At 35.9% G+C, this 23,675-nt stretch overlaps 1 protein-coding gene across 7 annotated transcripts in view; it reads right to left on the reverse strand.

Annotated features, from left to right (window-relative positions):
* Positions 1 to 23,675, reverse strand: part of GRM8 (glutamate metabotropic receptor 8) — an 811,967-nt gene that overhangs the window by 135,935 nt on the left and 652,357 nt on the right. For all 7 annotated transcript variants that reach the window (XM_054692631.1, XM_054692626.1, XM_054692632.1 and 4 more), the window contains one exon: positions 6,260 to 6,396. In XM_054692631.1, the coding sequence (XP_054548606.1) occupies positions 6,260 to 6,396 (137 nt within the window). The remainder of the gene's footprint in view (positions 1 to 6,259; positions 6,397 to 23,675) is intronic.

The raw sequence follows: 23,675 nt of genomic DNA on the forward strand, positions 1-23,675 counted from the left end.
TCTGAAATACCCCTAAATCATTTCAACTCCTGTTATAGCAATGGCACATTGGAGGCAAGTTTCTGTGAAATGAATGGTAGGTAAATGTATGTATGTATCTATGCACGTATGCATGTATCCATGTGTGAACACATGTGTGGATGCTTTTCCCATGGCTTACTCACTCTACCAACCATTACTGGCCCCAATGTAATTTAAGATCCAGTTTAAATTTCATCTATCAAGAAAATTTATCCAGTCCACAACTAGTGCAAGGTAACCACTACATCTTCTCAATTCATGATTTATTCTTTAATTTTAAATTTCCACTGTAGTTGTTTGAGGATATAATTTCCTTTAAGAGACTGTAAATCCTTTAATATCGAGAAGTTTATCTTATTAGGCATGTACTCCTCAGTGTTCTAGCATCCTGCCAGGCAAGGAACAGTCACTGAATGATAATCTGTGCACAAGTCTACATCCAACTCAATAATCTTGGGCCACTGTTTCATATTCAGCCAGGACTTAGAAATTATCGGAACATTATTCACAACATGGCCAACAAATACTTATTGAGCACCTACTCTGGGCTTGGTAAGAATTTAGTAAAAAATTAATCATCTTGACATTTGCTCAAAGCAAATGTGCCCAAATCATGAACTAACAAAAATGTTTATCTCACAAACAGAGATGGAAGTGTTGACCCAAAATGACTTTTCTTGAAAAGAATAAATTAGCTTCTAATAAACACAAATGTAGTTTTCAGATTATTCCTCTTGTTATAAGGGAAAGAAGCAGGACAAAGCATTGTCAGAATACAGAATAAAGGCAGCAACCAGGTGCCATTTAAAGTTCTATATAGGGATGTAGTAAAAGGCTTCAGGGAATTGACTTCATAGTCATGTTTTATAGGAAAGGTGTTGATTTATATAATGCTTTTCTCTTAGGTGAACTATCTTTCATATATATATATATATATATATATATATATATATATATATACTGACAGTAATATGACATACCATTTTCAAAAAAGGCAAAGGGGGCCTCCCCTGGTGGCGCACTGGTGGAGTGCTGGGCTGCGAGGCTGCCCGCGGCCTCTGCAGCGCCGGTTCAATCCCCGGCCACCAGCGAGGGTCCCACAAAAAAAAAAAAAAAAAAAAAGGCAAAGGGGAAAATAAAGGGTCATTTTCCCCCTCAAACAGTTCCAACTCTACTCAATCCACTCCTACTTTAAGACCATTTCAATATCCTCCATTACATGGCCTCCCCGGTGGCGCACTGGTTGAGAGCCACGCTGCAAAGCTGCCCGCAGTCTCTGCAGTGCTGGTTTGATTCCCCGCCAGCCAGGGAGAACCCCATATGGCTTTGGCAGACCTCTCCTGCCTCACCCGCTGCTCCCCTCAGCAGTGTCCTCGGTCAGTCTGCCTGCTCTGCTCCCTGCTCTGGCTCTGGTGAATTCTCTCACCCTCCTATGCTTCTGACGTGTACCCCAGTTCTTGTATAAATAAATAAAAATCTTTTAAAAAAAATCCTCCATTATAGAAAAGCTATTCCTCAAAGAAATTAATGAACTTAACAATTTGGGTTGAAAACTTCTGATGTTTATGTAAAATAGGAAACCCATGAGGCAAATGAAGAAAATCAAGAATTATTCCCTCTTATATTTCAAGCAAGTAGAGGTATCTACAGGGAAACACATATATTCAATTAAAACATCACATTGTAAGTACTACACTGCGGGAACATAGGAAAGACAGAGTTAAATGGGTTAAATTCCACCAGAAATTTTTCTTAAGCTTTTTATCCCGAAGCATAAAAATCTTAGAGAGTACAATTTCTTATACTAAAATAAATACTGTGGGCTATTGTACAGGCACAGACAAGTTATCACGACATATGCATCTCTTACTGCAGTTGTTTCCTACTCAGGACATCAGGATAAAGGCAGAAAGACTTTGTATTTATGAAACTTCAGATTGAAATACCCATTATATGTCCTCTGTAGGAGGCTTGTTCTACTGACAAAAGACAACAAAACAAAACCATTATTACTATATTATTTAGCCTTGAATCTGTGTCAGGCAATGTTCTATGATCTTTTTACAAGCAATTTCCTTTAATTATCCCAACTCTGTAAAGTAGCTATGATTGCTTCAATGCAAATGAAGATTCTGAGACTAATCAATGTAAAATAATGTGTCCAGCGTTGTAAGATTCATAAATGGAAGACTGGAATTCAAATACATTTCTGACTTGAGGTCTTGATCTTGATCACTAAATCCCAATATATTTAATCTTTAGAATAAGTCTTGTATTCATAAAAAGTCTCTTTTTTAAAAAATATTTATTTATTTATGCATACAAGAACTGTGGTATAGGCCAGAGGTGTAGGGGTGAGAGGATTCATCAGAGATAGAGTGGGGAGCAGAAAAGGCAGAGCTATTGAAGGGAGCTGAGGGGAGCAGCGGGTGAAATAGGAAAGGTCTGCTGTGCCATGTGGGTAGCTCCCTTGCTGGGGATAGAACTCGTACTGCAGTGGCTGTGGATAGCTTCATAGTGCTGCGACTTAACCCCTTGTGCCATCAGAGAGGCCCCCATAAGTCTTTCTTGACAGAAGAGAAAACAGGCTCAGAATTCAGTGTCTTGTCTAAAGTTACTCTCAAATGGAATGACCCACTGGAAATTGAAATCGATCAATGAAGCTCTTCTCAAGTGACCTTTCCCAACTTGCACTGTGGCACTAACAATCATGTTTGAGACATTCTTCTAAAGCCTTTGTCCTTTGCCACTTTTATTTATTTTAAAATTATTTACTTGAATAAAAAGGGGCAAAACAAACAAAAATGTACATCTTATTCCTACAGTAATCCAAAAAGTAGTTCTGGTTGCAAGTATAGGAAAGTGAGCTCAGAGCAATTTTAAAGCTATCCAGTAACCTCAATACACTTTTCCCTGTGGATTCAAGGCAGCATATGGCTGTTCTTTTCACAGTTCAGGCTCTGCTGTTTACTCTGAACCCCTAGGTTACAATATGTTTTGTAATCACTAATAAGGACCACCTGCCTCTTGAGAGATTTGGCCTAACAAAATAGAGAGCCCTAATTGTTTAAATTCACTCTCAGGTAGACAATACGCCCTTTGTGTGTGGACTGAGATTACAGAATAGAAAGCTGAAATCAAAATAAACAATTATACTAAATGATTGTAATTGCTAAATTGAGAACATATGTTAGTTCCATTAAAAAAAGAAAAAGCAGCAGTAATATGTGGAACCATAAAGACAAAGCTTTTGAGGAATGAAATACCTCATAATTTTCCAGGAAACAGAAAAGAATATCCTGCATGTTGTAGAAATTCTTCCACTCCAAGCTCTATCCAGAGAAGCTCAGCTGCATTCATATATGCCTAACCACACACTCTCTGTGTATAAAATCATCCTATGGCTGAATTGAGCCAAAAAAAAAAAAAAAACCTGGCTCTTTGAAAATAAGCAGAATTCAGTCAAATAATAGAATAGTAAATAAGCATTTACCATTGAGAGTGTGAAATGTAGCGTGTTTTAGATTTGATAGAATAGAAACAGGTGGCTTATCAGGGAAAATATCCTCCCCCACCCCTCAACACGAGCCCCAGGAGCAGTCAGGCAGATTAAGAGCTTCACTTTTGGCTGCCCTGGAAAAAACCATGTGCACCTTCCTCTGTGTACCTGCCCAGGCAGGTGCACCTGCCCCACTTCACTGGCATGACTGGCTCCAGGGTCTGTGCAGCCTTGTCTGTGAGCAGCTGAGGGCAGGACCCACAGATTCACTCTCAGTCCCATGCTTGTTTAGCAGGAAGCACTGCAGAGAATGACATGCCAAAGTCATTCAAAACCCTTGTTGACCAGTCCTAGCTGTGTGCTCCAGGCAAAGAAACCATGATTTCTCTTACATAAAGTGTACTTTTTAAATGAAGATCGACCTTCTAAAGTATTAAGATCAATATTAAAAATGAGCTGAAAGAGTTGGCTGTTGGATTGATTGGCCAGCATTTTACACATGCAGATGCTATGTGAACTTTCCAAAGCAAACTCAGTAGGCCAGGAGAGGCTGCAGCCAGGAAGTGACTCTTCTAAGAATTCACTTCTCGCCTCACCTCCTTGATCTCTCCCTGAACATAAAGAATCAGGAGGTGCTGAGTAATCACGGGTAGTGTTTATGGTCTTGGACTAAATGTTTGATTATTCCATTTCATTCTTGTTACAATCATATAAGGTAGGTGCTTCTCATGTTTACTCATTGTGAAAGATGAAACTGAGGCAAGGGATTTGTTTTGGAGTCTTGCCTAAGATCTAAGCAGCTTAATAAATGGGTTGCTTTCTAGGCATCTCCTATTCCACCTTCAAGCATGTGACAGAGCAACTCCCAAGGAGAAATGGACATTTTTTTTTTTGGTCCTGATGTTCAACCCTTGACTTAGAAATTCTCCACAATCTCATCCACTCTCTTCTCTTCTGACATTTGCATTCTCTGTGTTTCAGTATAACTAGGATTGCTATCTAGCTATAAATGATCATAATCATGCATGAGAAATAATTCTCACGAATTGTTTGGATATAATTTATGATCGATAACATAATACACATAAAACTTTTATGGACCATTAAATGTACATAAAATGTAGCTTGACATTCAGCGTGAAGTTTTATAATACATAGATCATGGTTATGTGGAGAGATACGTGTGTATGCATATGTGTACTTGTGTGTAGAATTATTTTAGGTGTCACACATTAGTGCACATATTTTTCAACCCTTAAATTTTGTTATATAAATCCTTAACCATAAGAATATATAAGGCCTGTTGGCATTAATAAAAGTTAATAGGTTAAAAAGTAGCTACCTTATTTTAACCCATATCAAATTTTATTTTCTATCTTTATTATCTATTTCATGTAGGTCCATATTCAACAGAATTTCTGCCAAAAAGAGATTGATTTTCAGATTGGTATCAATAACTTGTAGCATCATCAAGGCTCTGTTTCAATAAATGTCAATTTGGATTCCAGGACAATGGATGAGCTTGTTATTAGACTGCTACATGTAGTAAACGATAGATATATGGCCTTCCATCATACTATAATAATTGGAAATATAAGCTGACTTTGTACGTGATTGAATATAGAATGTGATAATTACCAGGAAGTCATTTGAGATGATAAATCATAAAGATCCCAGTTTTATTTCTCAACAATTGCTCCTTTGCTGAGAATTTTGGTGACTGATGCTATATAAACATATCATTTTGGTGGCTATATCTGAACATACAGAAGTAGAAAATAAATCTTCTTCAAAAATCAAATTGAGGTATTTTGAGTGATTTCAAAAACAAGAAAGCACACATGCCTATATTGAATACACACACACATATACACACACACATCGGTGCTGGTGTGCACTGATAGGCTGCCAGGGGCTGTCAAAATGTGAAACAATTTCTATCCAGTGGTAGGCACGTGCTACTTCACCCACCCCTACACCCTCTCCACATCTCCACTGCTAGCTCTGTGTTCTGTGGCTCCCTGGCCCTCCCTTATCTTTCAAATTCAGGATCATCATCAGTCTGGAGGGCTGCCCACCAGCCAGATTGGACCAAGTTACTCTGCCCACTGTTATCTAACATGCATTCCCCCCCACCCACAATGCCAGGAAAAGACAGAGTCTTTGGTGACTGCATGCAACCACCAGAGCAGACAAATGCCTAGCCACATCTGGCATCTGGGATCCTGCTTTGGGCTGGCCTCTCTAAGTTGTCTTCACAGGGCCACATGTCGGAACAACAGAATCCATGGGCCTTGGTCTTGATAGCATTCCTGATGGACAGTAACAGCAGGGCTGTTAAATCATCTGAACACCACTTTTGGGTACCTTAACTTTCTCTGGTATTGCTACTGAAAGAGGTAATGTAAATACTGATCACCATTCACCTGCATCAATCAGAGGCTGCCATAGGCCTCATCTCATGATGTGGGGTACGTAAAATACACTTAATTTTTAAGCACAAATTTTATCATCCATGGCACATTCTGTCACCCACTCTCCTCTCCCAACACACACACACACACACACACACAACACAAAGTATACAAAGACTTGGACAAGTATTACAGAAAACATCAAAATTTCGCTATGTCTATATATTCATATATAGTTAGTTAAAAAGAAATGAGCTTTATACTTAAAAATAAAGTACCCCTCTGAGAAGAATACACATTAATGTCCAGGTATATTGATACTTGCTTTGAGATGAAGCTGATTTGTCCAGTGCCCGATGACTTTGTATTCGGTACTTTTGTTGGTTATTTGATACTGGAAGATATCGTAGCGTCCAGGAGCATCTCCGTTTTCATTAAAAGTGACGGGTGTCCCAGCACTGCCTATAAATATTAGGAAACAATGTTAATCAAGTTTTAGTAAGATAGCCCACTGGGCTTGTTTTTCTCTAAGCAAGAAAGGTAGATAAAAACATAACTGTGTAAGCTGAGACTACATCAAATGAAAGAGCTTCTGCACAGCAAAAGAGACAATAACCAAAGCAAAGAGAAACCCCACCAACAGGGAGAAAATTTTTGCACACAACACTAATGATAAAGGACTGATCACAAAAATCTACAACGAGCTGATGAGACTCAACAAAAACAAAGAAAATAATCGAGCCAAAAAATGGGCAGAAGAGCTAAAAAGAAACTTCTCCAAAGAGGAAATGCAAATGGCCAACAGGCATGTGAAAAAATGTTCAACATCACTTGTAATCAGGGAAATGCAAATCAAAACTACAATGAGATACCATCTTACACTAGTGAGAATGGCACATACTAAAAAGCTAGCAACAACAAATGTTGGCGAGGTTGTGGAGAAAAAGGAACTCTCCTGCACTGCTGGTGGGAGTGCAAACTGGTCCAACCACTATGGAAAGCTGTGTGGAGATTTCTTGACCTACTAAACATAGAGCTTCCATATGATCCAGCAATCCAACTCCTAGGTATTTACCCAAAGGACACAGAAACATTAATTCCAAAGGGCACCTGCACCCCTATGTTTATAGCAGCACTATTTACAATAGTTAAATTATGAAAACAACTCAAACACCCCAAAATAGATGACTGGATCAAGAAGATGTGGTACATATATACAACGGAATATTACTCAGCAATCAAAAAGATAAACACATGCAGTTTGCAGCAACATGGATGGAGCTAGAAGAGATCATGCTCAGCGAAATAAGTCAGAAAGAAAAAGAAAAATACTGGATGGTCTCACTCATAGCAGGAATTTAGAAAATCTAAATAAGGGACCAGGAAAAAGACTAATTAATACAAAGTAAAAATCAAAATCAACAAGCAACTATAAACCAGAGACACACTGGGGCGGGGGAAGGGAGGAGGGGAGAGGAAGGATTAGAGTCAAAATAAGGGGGGGGTGCAATTGTATGGGGAATATAACCAAAATGAAAATGCATACATTGTGCAAAAATGAAAAATTATGTAAGAAATATATAAAATAAAATATTATAAAAAATAAATAAAACAGGGTAGAAAAGAGAAAAAAACGTAACTGTGTATAGTAAGAGATATGAAGGTTGTAACACATACTAGGTCATTCTTGAAAGCAAAATATCTTTTATGGGTAAAGAGGCCCAGATGCACATACAGGAAGTAGATTTGCTTTATTAAGCACATGAGGAAGCAGATGATGAGTCACCAGCGAGGCAATAGACACACTAGTTGAAGAGTTAATGCTGACAGTTGATAGAGAAGAGAGCAAATGTCTTGGAGAGCAACTGGTATCATACAACATGAACTACAAATAGTGGCTCCAAATATGTCAGCAGAGTGTTCCAGCAGGATTCCTGAGTTTTTACTGTGTCCTGACTTCAGCTGCACTCTGAAGCAATCACCCTATCCAATTCCTCTTCTAAAGCTCTGCTCTGAGTCCTGTACCCTGGAGAATATCGCCTGTGCTGCTGGTGAAACCTTTCAGTGGATCCTCGGATATCCCAACTCTGATCACATCCTAGATGTTGCCCTAATTCTCTCTCTCTCTCTCTGTGTGTATATATATATATATATATTTGTTCATTTTTGTACAGTGTATGCTTTCTTCTCTCAGGTGTAATCCCCATAAAATTCCCACCACTTCACCATAATCCCTTGTGCTCTTCCTTCCCCTGTTTTGATCCTTCTGCTTCTTCCCTTGCAGAATGTCTCTGATTTATAGTTGCCTGCTAATTTTATTTATTTATTACTATTATTAATTGATTTTTCCTGATCCTTTAAATAACAAGGACGGTTTGTTCAATAAATGGTGCTAGGAAAATGACTGCTAGATGCAGCAACATGGATGGAAACTCTCATCTTTTAATAGCTTCTGCTCACTTTTACTTTTCTTCTCATTAACTTTCACATAATCACAGGTTTTACAAGCAGAAAGGAATCACTGCCACCAATATGTCCTTGTTCCATCTAGCTTCAGTATCTATAGAGAAGTTCCCTTTTTCTAACATCCTTTAGAACTCTCTTCATCTTCCTGGATTACTCTTTACTATCTTGACAAATTCACCCTTTTCTTTTTGCCTATCTATTTCTCTCTGCAGGGCTCCTTCCCTGAAATTCCCCTCTCACTGCATATCAGATTTGATTCCTCAAGTGTACTAGAAATCCTCCTCTTGCTAGCTATCTCATTTTCATATTGTATTCTCTAAACTATATATACTGCTAATAGTTACATGGCAGCTCTTTATATTTCCCACCTATAATGAGTTTTCATATTCTACTAGTAGAGGTAGATATAACTACAAAATTCTTAAATATTTAACTTAGCAAACAAATCAGATGACTTAATAGCTTACACTGAAGCACAATCAGAGTCACATAGCGGCAGTTAGCGGCAGTCCATTCCTAATACTTAATGCAGAGATTTCTACTAGCCTGTTCTTTGCAATCCTCTGAAAAATTGAACATAATGGGAAGTTTCTGAAGACCTCAGATTCCTGGTATCTGCAAAAACCACTAAGGCCACGAGAGATGGCACAGCACAGAGGATAGTGCACTGGTCTGAGAGTGCTATTTAATTTTACCACTTGTGTATGTTTCTTTTTCTTCACTTGTCATATAGGGAGAATGATGAATAGTAACATGTTTAGAAGCTCTCAAGAGCTCTTGCATTTAAGTTATCATCATCATCATCATCATCATTTGGTCCTATGGGATATCACTTTATATGTAAATTAAGAGAGAAATGAGGAATTGAGGGGAATTAAAAAAGGAACTCTCCAATGAACCTCTGCTTTCTTAGATTCTTAAATGGAAACCCACTGGCTATCCCTGACCAAATCTTTTCTAACTTTCAATGATCTTGAGAAGGTTAAACTTTAAATACTCAGCTTCCTCATTTGTAAAGTGGGGATAATACAGATACTTTTCTCATAGAGTTGTTGCAAGAATTGAATGAATCAACATTTATTCAGTGCTTAGAACAATACATGGGGTAATTTGATGATGATGATGGTGATGATTCACACTTGCGCATTTTCTGAATCTGTTAACACATAGTAATATATAGGATATTGAAACTTCTTTAAATGATATCTAGCCAAAAGATTATGCAAATTTAAATAAGGAAGTCCTAGATGGGAAAATATATGCCAGTTTTTAATTTTATATTAACATCATCAACAATTCCTGATATTTAGATACCACCTTGAGGTGTTTTAATGTCATTTTCTCTCGGAATAAAGGATATTTACTTTTTCTAGTTATCATCCCCAGTGTTGTTCATCCCTCTCACTGAATGACTCCTGATCCCCTATAACAGCAGTTTCCATCTTTTAACCACAATGAAGGCTAAGATAAAATAATGTCACTGTGTAAAACACTGTCCTGAGTGGACTCTGAATTATACACACCTCCCAGTGTGTCAGCTGTTTCTACATTTCTTTTCTCCAACTTTAGGAAGTTTGTAAGAAAGTGAATGAGAGCTACTTTATTACAAAAATAATAATTTGCCAACTTAGATTCTTCAAATATCATTATTAACAATAAGATACACTAAATTTGACATTGTCTTAAGAGGCAATATACTAAAGTGATTAGGATGTAGGCTCTAGGGCCAGATAATTGGGTTCAAAACCCAGCTCTGTCACTTATTAGAAGAACTAGGGGGGCCTCCCCGATGGCGCAGCAGGTTGAATGCAGTGCTGAGAAGCTGCCCGCAGCCTCTACAGCGCGGGTTCGATTCCCAGCCAGCCATGGAGATAAACACATGGCACAGCAGACCTCTCCTGACGCGCCTGCTACTCCCCTCAGCAGTGTATTTCAGTCAGTCTGCCTCTTCTGCTCCCCACTCTGTCTCTGGTGAATCTTCTTACCCTCCCGTGCCTCTGGCCTGCACCCAGTTCTTATAAAATTAAATAAATTTTGAAAAAAAAAAAAAAGAACTACAGAACAAATCCCACCATAGAGGGCTATGTGAGGATGAAATTAATTGATACACATAAAACATTAAGTACACAGCAAGCATTGTGTATGCCTTTACTATTATTACATTTATTGTTTCATGGCAATGTTACTTTGAGATCCACTGTCTGAATGAGAATATATGGACTGTGCAGTAGGCAGATGTGGCTTTCCTGAAGTCACCCTTGTTAATATCTCTGTCTCTTCTTTCAACACAAAGCCACATGTACGTTAAGCCCCATTCTCTAAGTTTGGCCTGTTCTTCCTCACCATCCTCTCTTTGTCCATGTTATCTGCTGCAAGTCTCTTGCCTATTTCCTCCAGCCCATCTTCTCTATATAATTCCTTCAACATCTGACTGAAAGGTCATACCTATAGAAGTCTGGTTTTCTAAAACTAGAGCAGGGGCCCCAGGGCATCTTCATACCATCTCCTGCTTTATTAAAGTCCTTGCAACATACCACACAGTCTTATTACTCACCCCTACACCTGATCCCAACACTTAGTCAACACCCAATGAGAGCCCAACATTGGCCAGACGCTCTGTCTTCCTCACAAAACTATGACTTAATAAAGGCAGAGTGTGTCTGGCACTATAGGCCCTGCACCCAGGTCAATGTTCAATACTGAGACAGCAATCCATACATTACAGTAAAGCATGAAAGAGTCACCCCTTAAAAATCCCAACCAAATCTATGTTCATCCTTTTCATAACATAGGGAAACTCACGTATATCACTTCTCATTTTTTATATTCACAGATGGAGAGAATAAATCAGAGCCCTTCACATTGTTATCAGTGTGACCTTAGAAATCATTCCTGTGGCTTGTTTTATAATCTGATTTCTGATCTTAGCCTAGGCTTGCAGTTAACAAATTCAACCCTTTCTCAGGACACTCTGAAAGCATTGCACATGGACTCCTCTGTAGCGATTGCCCTGGTACTGTGGTCCATGTAACAAAGAGCATCCTTTAGCAGTCATGAGGCACCAAGCTGTTGACTAATTCTATAAGTAGAAACTCAAAAGATCATCCTTTGTGCTGAACCTAGCTGCCCTGAAAAACAGGGTTAAATAGTATTCAGGAAAAAATTTCAAAGGATGAATGTTTCAGTCTATCACCTGAATATGGTTTACTGACAACACAGGAAAGATAGAAAATGTAAATATATTTGATTAAGCTAAATTCATATATATATGATACTAAAAATTACACTCCAGCAAATTTTATACTCTATTTTGTTTTGCTTCTTTCCATCTAGACTTATTTCAGAAATGTTGAAGTACATTATTTTTAATTCTTTTTTATCCACATGCACTGGAGGAGAAATAGAAACAAACAACTTGGAGTTGTATGATAACTTTCATAAATCAGTAAAGGATGAAAGAGTCTTCCCCCGAAAAATTCCAAGCAAATCCATGCTTATCCTTTTCATAACATAGAGTCTATACATCTCCTTGTATATTTTCTGTCCAAGAAGAAAATGCATGGACAAAAACTATATTTTTTTATTACATGGCAGAAGCATTTCAATAAGCTTTTATAGGAAAAATGCTTCAGCCAATGGAGATTTTATTTAAAAATGTTGGCTTTTTGAATATAATTCTGGGGAAGAGTAAGCACTTGGAATTCAGGGGATGGAGCTTGATTTCTGGGTCTGCCAATCACCTGTGTGATCTGGGAAAGTTATTCTCCCAGTCTGTTTTTCAATTGTCAGGGACAGGGGGACAGCATAATAACCTCACACTCCCTAGACTATCACAAAAGTTACTTGATATAATATATGTAAAGCACTTAGTGCCTGACTTGCACATAATAGGTCTACAATAAATGGAAACTATCATCACAAGTGTCCATTCTTTGACAATATTTATGCTCCCTTGATCTACAATCCCTTGTTTCCACAATGCAAAAAGCAATGCAAGAATTACTCATTTACATTCATGTGCAAATATTATGAATAAATTTGTAAGTGTAAATGGTTCCATTTGCTTATTATCAAGTTTATTATCTTTCTTCCTTTCATTTTCTATCAAAACTTTCTCATAACCAACTACATATAGTATTGAGTAAGCAGAAAAAATAAAAAAGCTAAAAACTAAATGTGTTAATTTAGTAATTTTATTACCCTTAAGCAAAGAATAAATCGATGAGGTTAATTGAACAAAATGCTATAGGAAACAGCAATTTTCAACAGAATCTCAATTATTCATGCTCTCCCTTTCCTAATCCAATTTATTTTATCAAGTATTTATTATAATCAATAAACAGGACCATATACTTGAATTAAAATCGTAAAGTAATTTAGTTATTTAGAAATCAGCCAGATAACTCTTACACATGTCAGTGATTTAGTCTTGTTCATTGAAGACTTTAGTGTTTGACTTAGTGAACTCTTCTCCGTCCATATGACTATTATCATTTCTGGAGCCATCATCATTCACTTGGATCACTCAACATCCTGCCCTCTGCATTACTGACTTCCTCACTTCCAATTATTAACCCTTTCATGCCTCTCTCCACAAGTTAAGAGTTAATCATGATCACACCTAAAGGTTGTCCTATCCACTTATAACATCCTCTCTAAAATTTTGCTCTCCATCCATCTCACTCATAGTGGGAATTTAGAAGGCCCAAATAAGGGATCAGGAAAAAGACTAATTATAATAAAGTAAAAATCAAAATCAACAGGCAATTATAAACCAGAGATACACTACAGGGGGTAGAAGGGAGTAGGATCAAAACAAGGGTGGTAGGAATTTTGTGGGGACTATAACCAAGATGAAAATGCATACATCGTATAAATATATATATATATATATATATATTTACATCATTATATATATACTTACATATTTACATATTTACATCTATATATATATATTTACATCATTTTTCATTTTCAAATTCACTGATTCATTCATCACTCTAATTTGTCACTATACTTCCCTCTTATGATAGTTTGTCATGAGAGAGTAATTCAGGACCCTTGTGTGGGGGGCAGTAACTATAGATTCTGTATGCTATGCTCAATTTTTATGTAAATTTAGAATTGTTCTTTAAAGAAATCTTAAAAAATAAAAGAAAAAAGATGAAACTATTTTTAGCACTGGATTTTGTGTAACCCAATATAGGTTTAAGATACTATGCCAAAATACAACCAATGTAAGAAATCTTCATGAGATAATTTATAATTTTTTGCATACTAACTCTTCAAAATCCTATGTATATTTTATACTTTCAGATCATTGCAATTGGATTAGCCACACCAAGTATTCAATAGCCAACTATATTAAACAGCACAGATCTAAAAGACATATTAGTTTGGCAGTCACTGAACCAACCCTCTATTCACTGGGGAGTCCCACTGCTAGTCTTTCTGATTTGGCCTCATCTCTGGCCTCCATTTCAACTGGGAAGTATCCCCTTCACTAGTTCTTACCCTAAAGAAACATGATTCCAGCCAAATCTGACCCAGGACTGAGCTGATGGCAGATTTGAGAATAAGATCCTAAAATAAGATCCAAACCACTCCAGTGGTAAAAATAAATTAATTCATTAAAAGTTTCCATCCCCAGAAACACCCCTTCTTTCCATTTCTGCTTCCATCCTCCTTGCTACTAAAATTTCTCCCTGAACCCCATATTCACATGAGCAACAACAGGCTACTCTCCATCCTGCTGCCAAAGTGATACTTTGAAAAACAATCAAATCATAGACTCCTCTCCTGAAACTATGAGTGACCCCCCCATTTCCCCAAGTATAAAACACAGAAGGTTCATCATGACTTTTACAGCCTTGTTATTTCTTCAGTCCTTGTCTTGCTCTAGGTCTCTGGCTCTCCCCTCCCCTTCCATTATTTCACCTTTCTCTTCTTCCTCACCTCTCCCCTCTTCCCCTTTGGTTCTTCCCACTTGGTTCTTTGCAGACTGACTCCCCCTCATGTACATCCCAGTGCAAATATAACTGAGGTCTTGTCAGATTACCATGTTCAAATTAACTTTTTCAGGGCCTCCCCTGGTGGTGCAGTGGTTAAGCTCTGGGTTGCGAAGCTGCCCGCAGCCTCTGCAGCGCCAGTTCGATCCTGGGCCAAAGGCGAGGGTCCCACATGGCGCGCAGACCTCTCCTGCCATGCCCACTGCTCCTCTCAGCAGTGTACTTCGTCTGTCTGCCTGTTCTGTTCCCCACTCTGGCTCTGGTGAATGCTCTCACTCTCCCACGCTTCTGACTATACCCAGTGCTTGTATAAAATAAATAAATAAATAAATAAATAAATAAAATTAGCTTGTTCACTCTGCCTATTACTCATTATTACACACATTGCTTATTTCCTTCTTAGCACTTGAAGTGTCTAAAATATGTGGTTTATATAAATGGTTGCTATATTTTGCTGGATGGTAAGCTCCATGATTGTAAAGCATTTTACTCTTATGTGCACCACTACATGTGTATATACCCCATTGGCTGAGTACCCAAATTTGTAGTCTCTCTTTCTTGGGCACATAGATAGGCTACATTTTGACTCTTCCTGTAGTTAGATGTGGCCAACTTATTTTCTCTAGACAATGGAACATAAACAGAAGTGATATATAATTTTTCTGGGCATCACTCATTAAAATCCTCCTATTTGGTCTTCAATGATCTTTTTTCCTTCTGGCTGGTTAGAATGAAAATGACATATTGGGAAAATGGTGGAGCTATATTTTAAAGATAGCAGAGCTTTCAATAGCCTGGAATCTTGTGTGGATGAATGCAGGAGGTATGTGCTAGTTATCTGTACATCCATCCTTCTATCTAATACTATTACCTGAGTAAAAACTAAACTTCTCTTCCTTTTGAGCCGTTATAGGTTGTGAGTCTACTTCACATTGTAGTTTACCATGATACTCCAGTATATAGAAAAGTAGGTTATCAATTAAGTTAAGGTAATAAGTAAAATTGAATTAAATGTGAAAATGCTTCATTTTCTATCATAGTGTAACATTGTAAGAATAATATAAAGTTTATAATTGAGAATAAAAGACATAGAAATGGAACAATGATTGCTTTCAGATTCTTCTTTAGAACTAATACTGGTTATTGAAATATGAAGACATATGATATATAGGAGGAATCAAGACTGTAAAGCCTGCCCTATAATTTCCCTGTATAGTGTCCATGCTCAGTTACCATAGCTAAAACACTCACTCAATTGAATGTTTCCATAACAATTAAATATAAATCTGCCTATTTTTTAGGTATTTGGGATTAAAAATGGTTTCACTCATATGTGGAACATAGAGAAACAAAAGAAAGGCTCAGACAAAACCAAATCAAAACAAAGCCCCAAAACTGACTGTAAAATTGAGGCTACCAGAAAGGGTGTAGAAGGGGGGAAAGTGGAGGGGGTGAGAGGTACAATGGACTATGGTGGAGGACTATAGATACCTGGTGGTAGGTGAGATACATCTCATGAGGGGAGAACCTGTATCTTTCAATCACATATAGTGTTGTAAACCAATACTACCTTAAAAAAATAAAAAAGAAAAAGGCTATATTTAACTGATTGGCTTGGTGCATGAAACAAGAGAACAAGAAATGTAGTTGAATGGCATTTCTAATTCTCTCAGCCAACCCTCCTCTTTGATTTTTCTATCAAGATACTAAGCTGACAATACTATTTTTTCTTGTGGAAATGTCTTCATGATCCTTGGATTAAAGGTGCTTTAAGAATGCAAAATGGCATTATCACTAATGAACAACACTGTTTGAGAAGTAGAAACACAACCTATAATTGCATTGATAGTACTAAAATGAGCTGATTGAACTTTTAAAATAAGAAAAGATGCATTAATTAGTGATACACAGCTCAGGAAAGCAGAAGAATTAGGAGGTTTAAATAAAATCTCTTATTTAAAAAAAAAACAAGAAAAGGGACTATTAAAACACCAAATGTTGAGTAAAGGAAAAAAATGTAAAAAACTAGCCAAGATTAAAGAGTACCACCTATTAGGAACTTGGGAACAAACCAAAGTATGCTACAATATCCTGAATCCAGTATGTTCTTATTCTCTGAAAGACATTCTCCCTTTATTGTGATCAATTTAAGCTGTTTATTGTTCTTTTAAGGCTATTTAATGTCTTCCATCATGTTATCAATTAATCATTATCTAAAATGAGTGCTTTTAATTGGAGATGTGTGTATATGTGTGTACCTATATTCTTGCCCTTTCAAGACTGCTGCACTAGGAGATATGATCATCCCGTTCACTATGTTTCTGTGGGTGGGGAGATGGAGAATGCTTTTACCATCTGGATTTATTATAGTCAAATTTAACATTTTTTTAAAATAAATGCTTACTGAGAATTTTAAAATTTTGCTTTTGATATTTGTACTTTTAACCCACCTATAGCTGATGTATGGGGTGAGACAGGGATACAATTCTACTTTTTTCCTATATTGATCATTGTTTTTTTCAGTTATCCTGCTCACATCCCCATTTTTCCAATTGACTGGACAGATGTGTCCCTTTCTATTTAAGTTATATAGAAAAAACAGGGAGCTTTTGTTTGGCCTGTATATCCAATTCTATTAATTCTTTATCTTTGAGCATCATAATATAAAAATTGTGAAATTTTCAAAATAAGATTCATACTGGTAGGATAAATCCCTACTCTCTATTTTTTTCACAGAAGTATTCTGACTTCTCTTTGCTTTCTACTCTTCCAGATACAATTTAGAACCATCTTAATAAGGTACATGGATAATATTGTATAAATTATGATGGCAAAACATATGGGATCTACAAATCAAATGAGGAAAATTTAATATCATTATCATATCTTCCTACTCATGAGCATGAGTTGTTTCTCAATTATTTAGCTCTTTTATTCTGTTGCTACAATGAATCATACTTATACATATTCAAATATTACATCTTGGAAGCTTAGGATAGATTCAACTTAATGTTAATATTTTTCACATTGTTGGATTCAATAATACTATTTTGTTTAAAATATTTATATTCATAATTATGAGTTATAAAATATTTATATCATAATTATATTCATAATTATGAGACAAATCTTTAATTTCACTTTCTTAAAATATCCTTTTATTTTGGTTAGACCAACCAAAGAGAAAAAATCAGAAAGCATTCCCTTTTTCCATTCCTGGAACAGTTTGCATAAAGTTGTGTTAATATCTCCTCTGAAAATTTTATAGAACTCACATGGAATCACCCCAGACACTATCAAGAGACTGAATAAATCAATTGTATATGGAATAGTCACACACAATGAAAAGATATTCTGCAGCTAAAACGTAGTCATTATAGGTATGAATGGATTTCAGCAATATGATACTGGGTGGGATAAACAAGTAGCAAAGAGTACACTTTAACAAAGGTATAAGTGACTAAATTTTATGCTTTAGGGGATAAATCTATTTTTTAAAAGCTAGGAGCACTGATTATTTGGGAGGGAGTGAGGGGGATGGGTGTGTGAAAATGTGATTGGATACATATACTCCTTTATTCATATTCTGGCTTTGGGGTAAAGGGAGTGTTTTCATAGGTGCTTGTTATATTCTTAAAAATAACCAAAATCTAACTAAATAAATTTGTGAAAGTGGACCTTACATGGCTCAGTAATTAGTATAGATCATGAACCAAGCAGCCAAAAAGGAGAATGAGGAAAAGAGAGACAAAGAGAAAGGAATGTGGACGGAAAAAGGAGTGAAATGAAGGAAAGGCAGAATTAATAAATAAATGAACAAAAGGGAGAAATCCTCATTAAAAAATATTTTTAAAAAGCAAGAGCATGTTGAACCATGGTACATTAACGCTTATATAATTCTATTAATTAGCTGCATGCTGTACTGAGCATTTTTACTATGTCCTTGGAGAACATGAGTCTTCCATGTAGGTCTATGAACCCAAACAAAATAGGTCACATGCAAAACTGCCTTCATGCAATTCTCTAAAGAGCTTTTTTGTATATTTTTAGATTTTATGTTTGTCAACCTTCTGTCAGAATTCTCAGTTTATAAAATATATCTATCTGGTTTTGAAGCACATTTTATCTTTAATTAAAAAAAAACTTACTTCACTTTTTTCATTATGAAAATTGTTTCAAGTAAAATTAGGCTACAAGCCACCTCTTACAAGTTGAGTCACTACTTCATTTCTTGCAGAATATCAATTATCACTTTATCTTGAGATATGCATGCCATTGTAGCAGTTCATTGTTCAATATTTCATTTAGGTACAGTCTTCAATGTATTCAGAATTTTTATTTTATGAATATTTTTCAGAATTGGTGTGAGCCAGTCAAATACAGATAGCCTTATGGGAACAGATGCCAAAAAAGAAATGGGTAAAAGATCAACCTAGGAGAAGTCTAGTCATTTCTGACAATAATTCATGTATTAAATTAAAAAAGGATACCAAATCATTTATTTATAATGGACCTGATTTCCTGTAATTATATAAACTGTCGATGTACATTAGACCACTGTGATAAATGTGAATTGTCTATGTTACTATGGTGATATGAGGTATTTCCATTCTATGCTTCACGCATAACAATTTGGGCCATAATTGAAAGAACGAGCAAAGTTTATATAAAAACAGTTACAAATTAAGGAATGAAAGTATAGCATATCTGACTCCAGCATATTCCTTTCACAAACTCACTTATCAAACAAATAGAAATAAAAATGAAACTAGACATTTTATTTTCAAATATATATGAAATATCTACCAAAAAAGTGATTATTTTCTGCCAAAAATAAAATGCAGAGAATTATCATAAGATAGAACATTAGTTCATAGTCTCTGATTATTTTTCAATAAAATTTGAAATGAAAAAAAATCTTTAAAAAGATAACATTTAAAACATTAAGAAAGATAAAATCAGTAACTACCTCAAGTTTAGAAGTCAGTTAAGTACGCATGTAAATTTATTCCTGAGTCAAAAATTAAAACTAAAAATATAAAGACAATATATATCAAAATTTAAAATATGTCACCAACGCTGTCCTCAGAGAAAAATTTAAAGAATTAAGTTACAAGTCCTACATACATTTATAGGAAATATTTTTATACTCTTAAAATAATAAATGGCTTTTTAAATATAAAAATTTTAAAATCCCAAATTTCAAAGCACAATTTAAGAACCAACCTATCTATGTAAATGCAACACTGGATTAATATTCTTAATATGCAAGAAGCTTTTACAAATAATTAGAAAAATTTGACATTCTAGCACACCTGGGAGAAAGTGAGCAAAAACATATTCTGAAAATAAATGTAACACATTACTATAAGCATATATATTAATATAACATTCGACTAGTAAGATAAAGCACCAATGAGATATGAATGTTCCTATATGATCCAAGAATAATCCCTATAGTTGGCAGTGGGGTAAAAGTGACACATTAATGCTCTATTGGTAAAACTTTAAATTGGGGCCTCCCCAGTGGCGCAGCAGTTGAGCACTGGGTTGCGAACTGTCCGCAGACTCTGCAGCGCCAGTTTGATCCCCGACCACCAGGCGAGGGTCCCATGTGGTGCGCAGACCTGTCCTGCCGCTCCTGCTGCTTCCCTCAGCAATGTATTTCAACAGTCTGCCTGTTCTGTTCCCCGCTCTGGCTCTGGTGAATTCTATCACCCTCCCATGCTTCTGACTGTACCCAGTGCTTATATAAATAAATAAATAAATAAATAAATAAATAAATCTTTAAAAATAAATAAATAAAATGGACTATAAGCACTAATTTTTTAAAATACAAAATAGTATGTTTTGATAAGGATGTGAGAAATTGAGACCATCCTACATTGCTGAGGGGGGATGCAAATGATATAACTGCTGTTGGAAAATATTGGTTGATTCCTCAGAAAAATAAAAAATAGATTTACCATATGATCCAGCAATTATTTTTATTATTATTATAATTATTTTATATATTTTACATAATTTTTCATTTTTGCACAATGTATGCATTTTCATCTGGGTTATAGTCCCCATACAATTCCCACCACCCTTGTTTTGACCATACCCCCTTTGCCTCCCACCCCCAATTAGTGTGTCCCTGAATTATAGAAGGGAATGGAGGTATCACACTCCCAGACTTCAAACTATACTACAAAGCCATAATAATCAAAACTGCATAGTATTGGAACAAGAACAGACACACTGACCAATGGAACCAAATAGAAAATTCAGAAATAAACCCACAGATTTACGGTCAATTAATCTTTGACAAAGAAGCAAAGAAAATGCAATGGAGCAAAGATTGTTCAATAAATGGTGCTGGGAAAACTGGGTTGCTATATGCAAAAGAATAAAGGTTGACTACTACCTCACACCATGCACAAAAACCAACTCAAAATGGATTAAAGAACAAGACATATGATCCAGCAATTTTTAAAGATATACCCCAGAAAACTAAAAACATACATTCACTTGTAGCACCATCATTCTTAGAATTTAAGAGCAGAAACAATCCAAAGGGACATTAATTGATTAATGAGTAAGTGAAATGTGATATATTCTCATGTCACTTAGATTTAAAGTGATTGATACATGTGACAACATGTGTGAACATTGACATCATTATGCTAAGTGAAGAAGCCGGTCACAAAAGGTCACATTCTGAGTGAGTCATTTATATGAAATATCCACAAGAGACAAATCCATAGTGTCAGCAAGTAGATTAGAGTTTGTCAGGAGCAGGAGAGGGAGAAAAGTGGCAGGGGAGAGGGGTCTTATTTTCTAGTGTCTTCATAGCACAAGCATAAGAAACAATAACTTTCATCTTAAAAGAGATGCTTGTTTTAAATATGCTTGCACAGTTGTTGTTTTTTTTTCCCAATATAGATTTATACTGGAATGCTATCTAGAAAATAGTTTCATTTTAAAATAAATTCTTAGTTCCATTTAAAAAGAGAAGTGGATGTATTATTCATGATCATTAGAGGAAATAACCTCTTGTCATTTTAAAAATCTGTTTTATGGAAACACATTGGATTAAAAAACTAATTAAGAAATTAAGAGCAAGTAAAAATGTTTTAAAGTGGTTCTAAATATGTCTGTGAAAATAAAAAGACAATTCTATGGCAAGGTCATTGTGAGCTGCTTATCTTTCGAACTGCTCCTAGCTTTCCCATATCCAAGTCCATAGTACCATATAAAATAAGTCATGAGGAATATCTAACCCTGTCTTGGGAATGTTTCTAGACTTTGCCTATTTCCTTCTTCTTATTCATCAACTTAATGGGTTGCCTGAACCCCACAGGCTGTGAAACTTGATTTTCCTTATTCCCTTTGCATTTCAAAATCCAACTCTAGACTATTTCATTTCTGTGTTGATTTAAATCCCCATAGGGATCTACCTCTCATATTTGCTGTGAGTGCAAGTTCAAAACTGATATAACAGTGTGTGTCTAATCTAGCAGAGTCCTCCTGCACACCCAGAATCAGGCCCCTGTCGACTTTCTCTCTTTGGTCTTCCAGCACGTCCACAATGATTGCACACCACCATCATTCCCACTGAAATTATTTACCAACATTTTCAAAGAGTGTTGAGTCTTTATTATTTGCTGGGCATGGTGGACAAGTGCAAACATAAAGTTATCGTTTACTTAGGATGATCCGTGAAATCTTAGTGATTTCATCATCAAAGCAATGATGCTGATGTTGATCTTTAATGGTGGAATGTTAAGTTAAGATCATGAGTATCACGACCAAGTAGCTATCAAAAAAGAAGTGTCTAGTGGAAGACAGCGCAATGGCTTTGCAATCAAACTTGCATTAGCTCCAAGATCTCTGAGAAACTACCCCTTTGCATATTCCCTCTTCTTGAATAGGGAAATATCACCTACATCATAAATTGGTTGGAGGACTAGAACATAACATTTGAAAAGTATAGCATGTTGTCAATAATTGCTAATGGCTCCATCCCTCAGTGTGATGTCTGTTAGTGTAGAATAAATCGATAATTTTGTTCAGCAAATAACTAATTAACTAAAAAATAATCTTTTTCCCCGAGTGATTTAATCAGGGTATAAAAAAATTGACCAAGGTGGCATTTCGTTTTATCAACATGAATTCCCATTTGAAAGTGTTAATGCCTTATAACTGCCTATGTTCATAACAGTGATTAATATCAAATTTCTGCATTTAACTCTACATTTAGAGTTAAGTATATGTTAGTATGTTAAATGTGAAAAATTGTTGAATCCCACCAAATTTAAGAAAATGCAATTATCAAAAGTATTAAACCCACCTGACCCTTTATTTGAGCTTCATTGCCTTCTGTTGAGGTCCTAATTTCATGGAGGTTTAAAGGCAATAATTTGTTACTGTGAATAAAACTACCATTTGAATATATTATAGAATCTATTCTTTCAAAAATAGAACTCTTACACTAAATAAATTGTGAGGTGCCTATTATTTTTTTAACTTCCTGTTATGAATCTCACATTTTTGAAATATCTCTGCCTATGAACTCTGGCATGTTACTAGAATTAGCACAGTAGGTAAAATAGTGTACCAAGTGCATAATACATTAGATGTACCTATTCAATTCCCTACATACAGAGAGGAAACTTGACCCCTTGCAATGCAGTGGCTGATACTGGGGTTATAGATGCATCTTTGGAGGACTGCCCTATGTCACTCAGCTTAACGATGAGTTGTTCATTTACTACATGAATAAGATAATGGTATAATTATCTGCCTTATTGAAATATTAGATTTCCTAAATAGAATCATTTATAGATAATGAATTCCTAAAACATAAGAGTGAAATAGTTATTATGAGGGACTGTGAGAAAAGGGAAATCAGTGTTGATCAAGAGGTACAGTGTTTCCTTTCTGCACAATATACTAGATCTAGAGATTTACCAGACAATATAAGACCTATAGCTAACTGTATTAAAACATATACATAAAAATCTGCTAAGAGGGTATGAATTCTTATAACAAAAAGAAAATATTTAAAAAGAAAGATCAGTAAGGGGGAGGGCAGGTAGAAACTTTTGGAGATGGTGGGTAAGGTTATGGTTAGGGCTGTGGTGATGGCTTCATTAATGTAAACTTATATTCCTACTCATCAAGTTGTACATGTTATATTTTTAAAAAGATTTACTTATTTATTAATACAAGAACCGGGGTATAGGCCAGATGTGCAGGAGGGTGAGAGGATTCCCCAGAGAC

The sequence above is a fragment of the Talpa occidentalis genome, unplaced genomic scaffold (assembly GCF_014898055.3).
Source record: "Talpa occidentalis isolate TD23 unplaced genomic scaffold, MPIMG_talOcc4v2.1, whole genome shotgun sequence".
Classification (NCBI taxonomy): domain Eukaryota; kingdom Metazoa; phylum Chordata; class Mammalia; order Eulipotyphla; family Talpidae; genus Talpa; species Talpa occidentalis.